The sequence below is a fragment of the Phyllobates terribilis genome, unplaced genomic scaffold, assembly GCF_046119375.1.
Source record: "Phyllobates terribilis strain yellow unplaced genomic scaffold, ASM4611937v1 Scaffold_5__5_contigs__length_657084704, whole genome shotgun sequence".
NCBI classification, from domain to species: domain Eukaryota; kingdom Metazoa; phylum Chordata; class Amphibia; order Anura; family Dendrobatidae; genus Phyllobates; species Phyllobates terribilis.
The window spans coordinates 359,822,709-359,837,512 of NW_027362765.1; the positions used below are offsets into that span (position 1 = coordinate 359,822,709).

The following is a 14,804-nucleotide window of genomic DNA, read 5'->3' on the forward strand; positions in this document are numbered from 1 at the left end:
GGAGCACGATGAGATGGAGCAAGGAACCATACAGGGTGGTTACACACAGCCAAGCCTCATCTCATCCCAACGTGGATTGGGTGACAATGAGGAAGAGGAGGAGGAGGAGGAAGGACAGGAGCTAGTTTCATGCACTATAGACGGTACTACCTGCACAGCTGTCATACCGTCTATTCAGCGTGGATGGCCAGAGGACAGAGAGGAGGAGGAGGAGAGCATGGTCAGTCGTCATCTTGGTGAGGACATGGAAGTCTTGCCTATTAGTAGTCTGGCACGCATGGCTGAGTTTATGTTACACTGCCTTTCCCATGACCCTCGCGTTCTCAAAATTTTGGGTGACAGTCATTACTGGTTGGTGACACTTCTAGACCCACGCTACAAGGAGAACTTTATATCTCTTATTCCTGATGGTGAACAGGTGTACAAAAATGGGGCAGTACCAGAAGGCCCTTGTTGCGGAACTATTAAAAAAAATCCCATCTGAAAGAGCTGGCAGCAGAGGTCACAGTTCGTTGGACAACCAAGGAGTACAGGCGAGAGAGACACAAATGCAATCTAGCAGAGGCAGGGGAACACTGTCAAAGTTCTGGGAGAGTTTTCTCAGACCCTCCCATCGGACAGGCCCTGAGGCGCGGGGTACTCTCACAAGGAGTGCAAAGTTTGGGAAGATGCTGAGAGAGTACCTTGCCAATCGTACCAACGTCCTCCGTGATTCCTCTGTGCCTTATAATTATTGGGTATCCAAGCTGGAGACGTGGAATGAACTGGCTCTCTATGCCTTGGAGGTCCTGGTCTGCCCTGCCACCAGCGTTTTATCAGAGCGGGTTTTTAGTGCCGCTGGTGGAATTATAACTGATAAGCACATCGGCCTGTCAACTGAAAATGCTGACAGGCTGACTCTTATAAAAATGAACAAGGGCTGGATTGGGCCAGACTTCTCAACACCACCGAATGAGAGCAGCGGAACATAAACTCAAATCCAGTGTCTTTTCTTGGGAGGTGTATTCCCATGCACCTTTTCACACCCAGACATGGGTATATGCTTACTGATTTTGTCTATTTGCTCTTGTCCTCCTCCTTCTCCTCATCCTCCACCACCATATCACCAGGGTGACCGTGGTCCGTGATGTAAAACCCACATAATTTTTTTAAAGGGCATTTCTGATGCCCGTAAAAAAAATAAAAAATTATATAGTATGTTAATGTATACTTCCCAAGAGTAAATGTTTGTCAGTCCATACACTTAGTGCATGGGCATTACAAGTATAGGAGGCCCGCTCCTTTCTAATGGGAACATTTTTTTATGAGGCCCTCTAAGTCTCTTCCAAGGGGCATTGGAGTGCCCCCCAATTTTTGGCAGCCCTTGCATTCACTGCATAGGTCAGCACTATGGGAGACCCTCTCCTTTCTAATGGGAATTTGTCGTTACTGTGGCCCTGCTCTATGTGTCTTTACATTTTTAGTTTTTTTTTTCCTAAAATTGGTCAGCCGTTGGACTCACTGCATACCTTATAACTGTACAGCAGACCCTCTCCTTTCTAATGGGAACATGTCGTACTCATTACTGTGGCCCTGCTCTATGTGTCTTTAAATTTTTAATGGGGTTTTTCCCAAATTTTGGCAGCCCTTGCAGTCACAGCATGGGCATTACCACTATAGGAGACCCGCTCCTTTATAATGGGAACAATTTTTTACTGAGACCCTCCTCTATGTCTCTTCAAAGGGGTATTGGGTTGCGTCCAAATTTTTGGCAGCCCTTACAGTCACTGGATACCCAATAACAGTATAGGAGACCCACTTGTTAATAATGGGAACAACAAAGCATTGACTCTCTAACAATAGCGAGGGCCGACTGCTGGCCTTTTAATAATAGTAAGGGCCGTCTGATGGCTCTATAAAAATAGGCTTTATGACTTTCAGAGTCCCTCCATCATAAATAAAACAGGATGTGTCTGATGATGTGTCACACACCACATGGCCAGATAAGGTTGTAAAATGTTAAAATGACATTTCCCGGTGAATGCATTTGTCTTAAAAAATAATGTAAAAAAACCCCAAAACAATAGGATCTTTCTTTAGTATAAAAAACAGCGTCACCAATTTAACCTCAATGTAATCACATTGTTCAGCTCATGCACCTCCTCCTCCATCTCCGAAATGACCACATCAGTCACAAGCTGACAACACTGCAGCACTGCCTTGGCCAAGCAGCAACAGGCTGTGATGAAGATAAAATGCTTAATTGACAAACCGCCCAGCGCTGCAGAGTTGTTGAAAGCTGTAACACAGCAGCCTGATCTGTGGCTCGCACCGCTGAACATACAGCTAGGCATGGTCGTGTGTGACAATGGGCAGAACCTGGTGACGGAGAAATGACAACCGGGGTAGATAAGGTTTCCCTCTATGCCAGTCCTTTCACAGAGCTAAAGAATATGGCTGTGGTGAAATACAACTCTCACTGAGAAGCTGTTTCAGATTGAAAAACATTGTGCCCACCAGAGGATTTGATTCTGAGGGCTAATCTTTCTCCCCGCTCAAGAGCCCCATAGCAGCTGCAAAGTTAGCGCTATCATGAAGTCTCCTGAGGTAGAAGCCAGGGCACGCCAGAGGATTCTCTGGTGGGACCGTCCAACCCTGCCGAGAAGCAGTCCTGGCTAAGAAAAGTGTGTGGGAAGGTTCCTGGACACTCTATGGCTGCTTTTTTAATGTGGATCGGCCATGCTTATGCATGTTATTTCTCAAACCGCATTGCAGATCAGGCCATTGCCCAACTCTGTAGTCATGAAATTAAATGCGCAAAGAAAGATGTGTGTGTGTCAAAGCACCACCGACAAGTGCGAGTTGATGTTGGACGGGCTGCCATTGCTCCTGCAACAAGCTGCATTACAGGACTTCCTGGGAGAAATAACACCCAGGGTAAATACGGTTTCCCTCTATGCCAGTCCTTTCACCGAGCTAAATACAACTCTCAGCAAAAAAAGTTGTGGACTGGCTCTGTACCGTCCCTGGCCACATTCACGTGTCCACGTGTTTGTGGTTAGGCGGTCCTTCCCAGTAAGTGCACTGGGGAGGGCATGTGTAATGTTGTGGGACCCGCGCTTGTGGAAGGCGGAGAAGATACCGAAAAAAATAGTGGCGGCTGGTGACCGAGTATGGACACCCGGCCGCCGCCAGCATGAAGTTGTGAAAAGCTTCCGCCTCCATGAGCCTAAAAGGCCTCATTTCAAGTGCAAGCAGCTGCCCAGAAATCTGTCAGTTTAGTGTTGCGGCCTGTGGGTGGGTGGGTGGCTGGCTGCATACTTGCACTTGCATTCCAAGTAACAGAAAACTAAGCAGATGGTGGCCTCTATCATCATCATGGCCTCACCTCGGCACTATGAACTCTCCTGAAGGAGAAGCCAAGGCCCACCAGAGGAGTCTCTGGTTTTCTGGTGGGTCTGTCTATCCCTGCTGAGAAGCAGCCCTGGCTAAGAAAAGGGTGGGGGAAGGTTCCCGGACACTATGGCTGCTTTTTTAATGTGGATCGGCAATGCTTATGCATGTTATTTCTCAAACTGCATTGCAGATCAGGCCATTGTCCAACTCTGTAGTCATGAAATTAAATGCGCAAAGAAAGATGTGTGTATGTCAAAGCACCACCGAAAAGTGCGAGTTGATGTTGGACGGGCTGCCATTGCTTCTGCAACAAGCTGCATTACAGGACTTCCTGGGAGAAATGACATTCAGAGTAGATACGGTTTCCCTCTATGCCAGTCCTTTCACTGAGCTAAATACAACTCTCAGCAAAAAAAGATGTGGACTGGCTCCGTACCGTCCCTGGCCACATTCACCTGTCCACGTGTTTGTGGTTAGGCGGTCCTTCCCAGTAAGTGCACTGGGGAGGGCACGGGTAATGTTGTGGGACCCGTGCTGGTGGAAGGCGGAGATGATACCGGGAGAAATAGTGGCGACTACGGACCGAGTATGGATACCCAGTCGCCGCCGCCATAAGATTGTGGACAGCTTCCGCCTCAACGAGCCTAAAAGGCTACATTTCAAGTGCAAGCAGCTGTCAAAAAGTTGGCAGTATAGTATTGCAGCCTGTGGATGGGTGGGTGGCTGGCTGCATACTTGTGCTTGCATTCCAAGGAATGGGGTAGGGACAACTGAACGCTGCACTGGGACAAGGACGTGGACGGTGACTGTTGCAAGTCTGCAACGACAGGTGCATGGCGGGAGGCATCTTCGCATGCGCCAAGCATCACTTATGATTGGCACACTTTTAAGCAGTGACCTGGGAGTCAGAGATGCTTCCAGAGGTCTTCCCCATGCTGTTCCCATGTCTTTTCAGCACTGTATGCATGTGTCTGATGACGCTATGTGTGAATATAGCCCAAGGTGTGGAGGAGTATTTTTGGTTTTGGTAATTTATTTTGCCTTATATACAAGTCATTACCCTGGAAAGGATGTTCCTTAACATATTTCCCAGGAAAATCCATTTTGGTTTTGTTTTTGTATGTTTTATTGTGAGTCCGTAAAAGTGGCGTAATACTCTGACCACGTTGTTGACAGCAGTGACCTGGGAGTCAGAAATGCTTCCAGGGGTCTTCCCTATGCTGTTCCCATGTCATTTGAGCACTATTCCCATCGATTCGGGCAATTTTTAGGCCCTCTGCAGACCGCCGGGGGGTGCCGCCTGAAAAATGCTTGAGTTTCCCATAGACTTACATTGGGCTCGTTGCTCGGGTCGAACACCCGAGTATTCCAATTTGCACGACCCGAGCAACGAGCACCCGAGCATTTTAGTGCTCGCTCATCACTAGTCAGGTGAGTTTGCTGCCAATCAAGCACAGTGATACTGTTGTGTGTAAACCAGGTATTGGTACTTTTGGCCGTGTGGACAGGGGCCAAGTCCTGCTGGAGAATGACATTTCCATCTCCATAAAGCTTGTGGGCAGAGGGAAGCATGAAGTGCTGTAAAATGTCCTGGTAGACGGCTGCGCTGACTTTGGTCTTGATAAAACACAGTGGACCTCCACCAGCAGATGACATGGCTCCCCAAACCATCACTGATTGTGGAGCCTTCACACTAGACCTCCAGCAGCTTGGATTGTGGCCTCTCCACTCTTCCTCCAGACTCTGGGACTGGAGGAAAACAACACCTTGGGCCTCTGAGCATCAGTCCAGGTCTTTTTCTCTTTGGCCCAGGTAAGACGCTTCTGGCGTTGTCTATTGGTCATGAGGGGCTTGACACAAGCTATGCGACACTTGTAGCCCATGTCCTGGATACGTCTGTGTGTGGTGACTCTTGAAGCAATGACTCCAGCAGCAGTCCACTCCTTGTGAATCTTCCCCACATCTTTGAATGACCTTTTCTTAACAATCCTTTCAAGGCTGCGGTTATCCCGGTTGCTTGTGCACTTTTTTCTACCACACTTTTTCCTTCCACTCAACTTTCCATTAATATGCTCGGATACAGCACTCTGTGAACAGCTGCTTCTTTAGCAGTGACCTTATGTAGCTTACCCTCCTTGTGGAGTGTGTCAATGACTGCCTACTGGACATCTGTCAAGTCAGTAGTCTTCCCCATGATTGTGGAGCCTACTGAAACAGACTAAGGGACCTTTTTAAACGCTCAGGTGTTTTTTGGTTAACACAATTCTGCTGTTACATTGTGTCTTATCCTCCAGTCACGATTCTGCTGTTCCATCGTGTCTTATCCTCCAATCACCTCCAGAGCTGCAGTCACCATTCTGCTGTTACATCGTGTCTTATCCTCCAATCGCATCCAGAGCTACGTTCACAGGTGCTATTGTTGGAGAGGATGGGGTGATTTTTGAAGGCTGCTCTGGATGTGACTGGAGGATACTATGTGATACAATCAGGATTAATAGTTCTGTTTTCATGTATTTTAGGGTAATAATATCGCCCTGAAGTATCTCAATGACCAAACAGCTGCAATGCGAGTCAGAAACTCATCTGTCCTGAAGGAATTCCGCTTGGTAAGACTTTCCAGTATTTTCTGTAATATCCTTTGTTAATAGTAACTGACACATTATCATGACACATGGATAGAATGAGAACCCTTACTGCTGTGTGGCCCTTTAAGAACCTTCAAATGTATCAGCTGAGACTTTTTAACAATTTATTATTTCCTAAAACTGTGTCCATCGCTGCAGATCCGGGAGCTGAAGCACGAGAACCTGAACACTTTCTTTGGTGTCTGCATTGAACCCCCCAATGTTTGTGTTGTGACCCAATACTGCAAGAAGGGGAGTCTGAAGGTACGAGAGCACAAAGGGGCCCAAGGTGGGCATTTCTAGTGTGAGGGGTCGGCATTTCTGTTTTGGGTGACTCAGACATCATTATTACATTTTGGGGGCTCATTGTGAGGATTATTCGTTTTTTAGGGGGCATGAAGCCTTTTTAGGGGCACATAGATGGGCGATTATCTGTGCTGATGGCACAAAGGGGGTTATTATTGCTGTCTGTAGGCACTATTTTTTTTTTTGGGGGGGGGCGTATAAAAAAGGAATTTTACTTTCAAAAACCCACATACTGTAAGCGCCACTTGTTTTACATGGCTACATAGGTGGGCATTATTACTGTCTGGTGAGTACAAATCTGGCATCATTGCTGCGTGGGACACTAAGGAAACTTATGTGGAATGTGAAGTTGGCACTAGTGATGTTTTATGGGCACTTTTATTATGTTCGGTACAGATGATGCCTTTACTGAGTGGGACACTATTAGTATCTGAGTCACCACTCCTATATGGGGCGCTGTTTGGCACTATTAGTTTTGGGGTTCTATATATCTGACGCTGCAAATGGGGCATTTGTTAGGGGGTAATTATGGCTATGACATCATTATTTGTAAGTGTCGTATTTGAGGGTAATGTCTCCAACAGCAGCAATAGGGGCAAAGATGGACATTAGGGATAGCGGCAGAATGTGGAGTTTATGTTGGTTGGTAAAAGGTGGGCAGGAAGCTGGAAACGCGTGGTGACACCAAAATCTGCAATCGGGTCATAGCTGGAGAAAGTGTTCATGATGGTTTGGGCCAGATGGAAAAACTAGAAAAGTAAATGATAGATGTTAGATAGAAAAAATAATAGATAGATAAACATAGGATAGATAGATAATAGATAGATAATAGATAGATTAGATTCTCATCATCTGTTTTCTTGGTAATTACAGGACGTTTTGCACAATTCTGACATAGAGCTGGACTGGGTCTTTAAACTTTCCTTTGCTCATGACATTGTGAATGTGAGTATTGTGGGATCAGTTTCTCTCCAACTGTAGAAAAACTGCATTGGGGATTTGCTGAGAGTTGTAGTTTCATAACAGCTGAAGAGCCACAGATTACAGCTGCTGCTTCAGAGCGTAAATCCGTCCGATCTCTGCTGTGCTGCATTGTGGGAGATGCGCTGTATCCACCATAACATGTTATATACTCCTGTCCCACACTGCAATGTAGCAGAATACAAATTCATTTCCGCTTGTATCTTCTCATTACAGGGGATGGGATTTCTGCACAGCAGCCCCCTCGAATCTCATGGAAATTTGAAGCCTACAAATTGCCTGGTAGATAGTCGCATGCAAGTTAAACTCTCAGGCTTTGCTTTATGGGAATTCACGCACGGCACAACCCATAGAGACCTCACAACTAAAAATGTCAACTACTCAGGTAGGAAGGAAAGAGACAAACAACATGAATTGCTTTTAGAGCTTTGTATACTCCAGAGCTGCACTCACTATTCTGCTGGTTCAGTCACTGTGTACATACATTACATTACTGATCCTGAGTTACATCCTGTATTATACTCCAGAGCTGCACTCACTATTCTGCTGGTGCAGTCACTGTGTACATACATTACATTACTGATCCTGAGTTACATCCTGTATTATACTCCAGAGCTGCACTCACTATTCTGCTGGTGCAGTCACTGTGTACATACATTACATTACTGATCCTGAGTTACATCCTGTATTATACTCCAGAGCTGCACTCACTATACTGCTGGTGCAGTCACTGTGTACATGCATTATTGATCCTGTACAGATCCTGAGTTACATCCTGTATTATACTCCAGAGCTGCACTCACTATTCTGCTGGTGCAGTCACTGTGTACATACATTACATTACTGATCGTGAGTTACATCCTGTATTATACTCCAGAGCTGCACTCACTATTCTGCTGGTGCAGTCACTGTGTACATACATTACATTACTGATCCTGAGTTACATCCTGTATTATACCACAGAGCTGCACTCACTATTCTGCTGGTGCGGTCACTGTGTACATACATTACATTACTGATCCTGAGTTACATCCAGTATTATACTCCAGAGCTGCACTCACTATTCTGCTGGTGCAGTCACTGTGTACATACATTGCATTACTGATCCTGAGTTACATCCTGTATTATACTCCAGAGCTGCACTCACTATTCTGCTGGTGCAGTCACTGTGTACATACATTACATTACTGATCCTGAGTTACATCCTGTATTATACTCCAGAGCTGCACTCACTATTCTGCTGGTGCAGTCACTATGTACATACATTACATTACTGATCCTGAGTTACATCCTGTATTATACCCCAGAGCTGCACTCACTATTCTGCTGGTGCGGTCACTGTGTACATACATTACATTACTGATCCTGAGTTACATCCAGTATTATACTCCAGAGCTGCACTCACTATTCTGCTGGTGCGGTCACTGTGTACATGTAGCACCCCGAGGGCTCGGCCGCTACAGGGGTATTGCACCTCTGCCAGAGGTGTGATATTCCACTCCCAGGTAAGGATGGAGTATGGACCAGGGTTCAGTTAGCTGCATACAGCACACACACCCCATTTCCGAGGGACAGCTCAACGGTGCTCCCACTAGACAGAATGCAGGCACGACCGACCATGTCCCTGCTGGAGTGGGGAGGGGGTGGAACACCCAGTGCTGTAGGGGCAGATAGGGGGCGGTTTCTGAGCGTAGATAGGAGCCCATTGGTTGCTGGTCACCTGGGCTCATGGTCAGAAGGAGGTATATAAGGTGGGCACCATCTTAGATCTAGGTTCGTTCAGTCAGTTCAGCCAGAGGAGAAGACAGGGAGTAGAGGCTCTGTAGGAGCTCTACTCCAGGAGGGCCTAGTGAGAGGCCGAGGAGGAGGTGAAGGGGAGCTGAGATTGTGGCTCATCTCAGCTCCAACAGAAAGGAACAGAAAGGAACAGAAAAGTAGAAGAAGAGACAGGGAAACAGAAAGGCTCAGGAACAAGAAGGTGGAAGGGACCCTAAGAACCCACGAGAATACAGGGTGAAGGGTCAGGCAGGTTAAGTGTACCGGATCCCAAGTTGGTGGAGGAGAAACAGCCCTCAGCCAAAGACCGGAGGTCGTGATCATTTATTGGTGCGACACCTCATTAAACCTGCTAGGAAGGCACCATATAGGACAGCGGGGAACGGGAACCACGTTTACCCGCACAAGTCCGCGGCAGCTGGACAAAAGTGGGTCACTGGTGAGGCAGGCCAGAGAAAGGAAAGAAGGGGGTCCTGTGCCATGCTCTTGACTGCTTGGGAGTTGACCGAGCCCCTCACCTGGTGGACGCAGCACAGCTCGGGCGGTCACTGCTGACAGAAGTGACCCGGAACAAATGAACTGTGAGTAAAGACCCTGCACTGTAACTTGTTGTCCGTGTGCTCCTTCGCTCCTCCGGCACTACCGGTACTGGGACCTTCACCACCATCACTCCCACCATCCACTACACTGCCCTGGGGCCGCACTCTTCCCGTGGGGAGTCACACTACCCTAGCTGCACACCTCATCAGCCCCAGCGGTCTGCATGCAGCGGCGGTTCCTAATAACCGCAATCCACGGGTGGCGTAGTCGGACATTATCTGAAGCACGTAGCAGACTACCATTGGCCTGACCACCCTGAGCCGCGGGACCGGGCCGCCACTACTACTACCCCCATCGTTCCCCTATCGCCCGGATCCGCGTGCCCCACGGCCCAGGGGGCGAGTCATACATACATTACATTACTGATCCTGAGTTACATCCTGTATTATACTCCAGAGCTGCATTCACTATTCTGCTGGTGCAGTCACTGTGTACATACATTAGATTACTGATCCTGAGTTACATCCTGTATTATACTCCAGAGCTGCACTCACTATTCTGCTGGTGCAATCACTGTGTATATACATTACATTACTGATCCTGAGTTACATCCTGTATTATACTCCAGAGCTGCACTCACTATTCTGCTGGTGCAGTCACTCTGTATATACATTACATTACTGATCCTGAGTTACCTACTGTATTATACTCCAGAGCTGCACTCACTATTCTGCTGGTGCCGTCACTGTGTACATACATTACTGATCCTGAGTTACATCCTGTATTATACTCCAGAGCTGCACTCACTATTCTGCTGGTGCAGTCACTGTGTACATACATTATATTACTGATCCTGAGTTACATCCTGTATTATACTCCAGAGCTGCGCTCACTATTCTGCTGGTGCAGTCACTGTGTGCATACATTACATTACTGATCGTGAGTTACATCCTGTATTATACTCCAGAGCTGCACTCACTATTCTGCTGGTGCAGTCACTGTGTACATACATTACATTACTGATCCTGAGTTACATCCTGTATTATACTCCAGAGCTGCTCTCACTATTCTGCTGGTGCAGTCACTGTGTACATACATTACATTACTGATCCTGAGTTACATCCTGTATTATACTCCAGAGCTGCACTCACTATTCTGCTGGTGCAGTCACTGTGTACATACATTACATTACTGATCCTGAGTTACATCCTGTATTATACTCCAGAGCTGCACTCACTATTCTGCTGGTGCAGTCACTGTGTATATACATTACATTACTGATCCTGAGTTACATCCTGTATTATACTCCAGAGCTGCACTCACTATTCTGCTGGTGCAGTCACTGTGTACATACATTACATTACTGATCCTGAGTCACATCCTGTATTATACTCCAGAGCTGCACTCACTATTCTGCTGGTGCAGTCATTGTGTACATACATTACTGATCCTGAGTTACATCCTGTATTATACTCCAGAGCTGCACTCACTATTCTGCTGGTGCAGTCACTGTGTACATTGATGTTCCATCTTCACATTGTTCTGTGTTTCTGTAGATTTTGTGTCTTTGTGTTTATGTGGATATAATGTAACTTGAATATGTGGGAATATATAGCAGTACCCGGGCCCCTGCCATGTAGCGCTGCAGTGTTCTTCTCCCAGGGTGCATTGCTGGGGACACTCCGCGGAGTCCATGCAGCTCTGCTCTCCCCTCTGGTGCTGCTGTGTGGAGTTCTGCAGTTTCTTCCTCTGGGTTTTCGCCATTACTTCTGTGCACTGTGTGGCGATGCAGTACAATTTTTGAGGTGCTTTTTAGGCAGTGTGAACATGTCCTTGTGCATTCACATATTTATGGCCACTTTTACTGTTCTGTGTACGTCCCTTACTTTTATGCGTCTCCCGGATAGAACTTTATTGGACGTCTCCTGAACTGCTGCGGCTGGAACGATTTCCCTGCCAGGGAACCCAGAAAGGAGATGTCTACAGTTTTGCTCTCATTATGAGGGAGCTCATATACGACCATGAGGATGGACCTTTCCAGGACCTGGGCATGGAGCCGGAAGGTAAACATCTTTAATGTGGGTGTGGCTTAAAGGAATTGTTCACTTTTTGACAATTCCATTTGTAAATTGCAGGAAAATATTACAGTTATTTAAATTCAATTCTAAAATATTTACCAGCGCGTTCGTTTCAGAAATCATCCACAAAATCAAAGATCCAAATGCGACGATCCCACTGCGACCGTCTATATCTGTGGAAAAATGTAATGAACGGATCATCGCCATGCTGAGAATGTGCTGGGACGAAAATCCAGAGCGGCGCCCGTCATTCGTCTCTATAAAGAGAAGTCTGCGAGGAGCCAGCCCTGAAGGGTGAGCCTGAATCCTGGGGTGTGGGGGGAGTCACACTGGACACAGGAGCTTGCAATCTAAAAACACTGACATCTCGTATTATATGAGGAGCTTTGTACCACATCATACCAGCTGGGGGCAGTGGTGAGATGTCAGGAGGTGTGGCCTGCGTGCAAGCAGGAAAACAAGCAGAATTAAGAGTACAGCTCCGGAAATAACGTAAGATCAGTACAAAATAAAAAAATAGTAGAATTATTGTATTAACCCTTTATGTGTCTGTCTCTCTGTAGACACGTCAGCATCTTGGACAATATGGTCAACAAGCTGGAGAAATATGCCAATCACTTAGAGGAGGTGGTGGAGGAACGGACGGTGCAGCTGATGGCTGAGAAGAAGAAGACTGACAAGCTGCTGTCAACCATGTTACCAAGGTGAGCTCTAAAGGACACTTAACCTCCGAGCCGACCAAGGCTCTGATACTGGTACTGAGACCAGGACCGCTCCAGGTTTTCGTGGACCCCGGGCGAAAGAGTCTCAGTGGCCCCTTTAGCACATACCCCGATTCATGATGCACAGATACCGCAGAGAAATATATATATACTAGATGGTGGCCCAATTCTAACGCATCGGGTATTCTAGAATATGTATGTGTCCGACCGGGCGCAATCAGCAGAGCGTTGTTTAAATTTGGTGCGAAAATCGCTGATTGGTCGCGGCCGGCAACCGCGACTAATCAGCAAAACGGTGTTTAAATTTGGCGGCAATATCGGTGATTGGTCACGGGTGGCGGCCGCGACCAATCAGCGAACTGTGTTAGTGAGGACCGGAGAGCTTGTTTAAATTTGGCGATAAAATTGACCAGTCAGCAGAGCGTTGTTTAAATTTGGCGCCAAAATCGCTGATTGGTCGCGGTCGGCCGGCGGCCGCGACCAATCAGCAGAGCGGTGTTTAAATTTAGCGCCAATCTCGCTGATTGGTCGCGGTCTGCGTAATATAATGCACTCCCCATAGTCCTCCATATAGTATAATACACTCCCCATAGTCATTCATGTGATATAATGCACAGCCCATATTCATCCATGTAGTATAATGCACAGCCCATACTCATCCATGTAGTATAATGCACAGCCCATAGTCCTCCATATAGTATAATGCACAGCCCATAGTCCTCCATATAGTATAATGTACAGCCCATAGTCCTCCATATAGTATAATGCAGTCCCCATAGTCCTCCATATAGTATAATGCACTCCCCATAGTCCTCCATATAGTATAATGCACTCCCCATAGTCCTCCATATAGTATAATGCACTCCCCATAGTCCTCCATATAGTATAATGCACTCCCCATAGTCCTCCATATAGTATAATGCACTCCCCATAGTCCTCCATATAGTATAATGCACAGCCCATAGTCCTCCATATAGTATAATGTACTCCCCATAGTCATCCATGTGATATAATGCACAGCCCATAGTCCTCCATATAGTATAATGCACTCCCCATAGTCCTCCATGTAGTATAATGCACTCCCCATAGTCCTCCATGTAGTATAATACACTGCCCATAGTGCTCCATACAGTATAATACACTCTCCATAGTCCTCCATACAGTATAATGCACTCCCCATAGTCCTCCATGTAGTATAATGCACTCCCCATAGTCCTCCATACAGTATAATACACTGCCCATAGTGCTCCATACAGTATAATACACTCCCCATAGTCCTCTATGTAGTATAATACACTCCCCATAGTCCTCCATACAGTATAATACACTGCCCATAGTGCTCCATACAGTATAATACACTCCCCATAGTCCTCCATACAGTATAATACACTGCCCATAGTGCTCCATATAGTATAACACACTCCCCATAGTCCTCCATGTAATATAATGCACTCCCCATAGTCCTCCATACAGTATAATGCACTCCCCATAGTCCTCCATGTAGTATGGTGCACAGCCCATAGTCCTCCATGTAGTATGGTGCACAGCCCATAGTCCTCCATATAGTATAATGCACAGCCCATAGTCATCCATGTAGTAGTATGGCCACCGTGTGCTCTTCTGAAGCTGGCATCTGACTTCATGACGTCCCTGCCTTGCGCCCCCGGTCACTTGCACGCCAACGTCAGCTGCTGGCTTCTGACTGGCCGGCAGCGTGTATCGTTGCGCACGGACCAGATGGGTCTGTGCACTGCACTACACTTTAGCTGAATGTGTGTCTGAGGATGCACATCCAGCTGAAATATTTGCTGGTGTCGGCGGACCCCTCATCCGCTGGGGTGGCCGCAGCGGTGACCGTTGTGACCGCAGTAGTTGCGACCCTGCAAATGGTGAGTGGGCCTCCCCATTTATCCAGGGCCCCGGCACTTGCCTAGGAGCACCGGGTGATGCTGGCCTTGACTGAGACACTGGTTATTAAAGGGCCATACACAATGGAAAACGATTCCTACTTCTTAAGTAGCATGGACTCCAGTGGGGGCAATATTTTTCTGCTTAAATTCTTCATTGTTTTTGCAATACGTATTCCGCAGTGTTGGGGCCGCAGGCGGCTACAGATCGTGTGAACATACCCTTAAACCAGTCTGTGCAATGTGGAGATGCAGTCCACAGAACAGCAGATAACTCTTATTTTAACTTTATTTTACTCACTTATATAATAGCACCATTAATTCCACAGATGTCATTGTCACTGTCCCCAAAATTGAAGGTCCCTATCAGTAAGTTTTTATAGTGTTGGAGGAAACTCACATAAACACGGAAAGAACATACAAACTCCTTGGTGGGATTTGAACCCAGGACTCCAGTACTGCAAGGCTTCAGTGCTGTCCACTGAGCCACTGTGC

The 14,804-nt window shown here is 46.9% G+C and overlaps 1 protein-coding gene across 1 annotated transcript in view; it reads left to right on the forward strand.

The window, feature by feature from the left end:
• The window catches only part of LOC141271566 (guanylate cyclase 2G-like), a 106,853-nt gene that overhangs the window by 76,328 nt on the left and 15,721 nt on the right, over positions 1-14,804 (forward strand). The window contains exons 10-16 of the mRNA XM_073681615.1: positions 5,895-5,981; positions 6,159-6,263; positions 7,179-7,250; positions 7,503-7,671; positions 11,510-11,665; positions 11,797-11,974; positions 12,244-12,384. Of these exons, the coding sequence (XP_073537716.1) occupies positions 5,895-5,981; positions 6,159-6,263; positions 7,179-7,250; positions 7,503-7,671; positions 11,510-11,665; positions 11,797-11,974; positions 12,244-12,384 (908 nt within the window). The remainder of the gene's footprint in view (positions 1-5,894; positions 5,982-6,158; positions 6,264-7,178; positions 7,251-7,502; positions 7,672-11,509; positions 11,666-11,796; positions 11,975-12,243; positions 12,385-14,804) is intronic.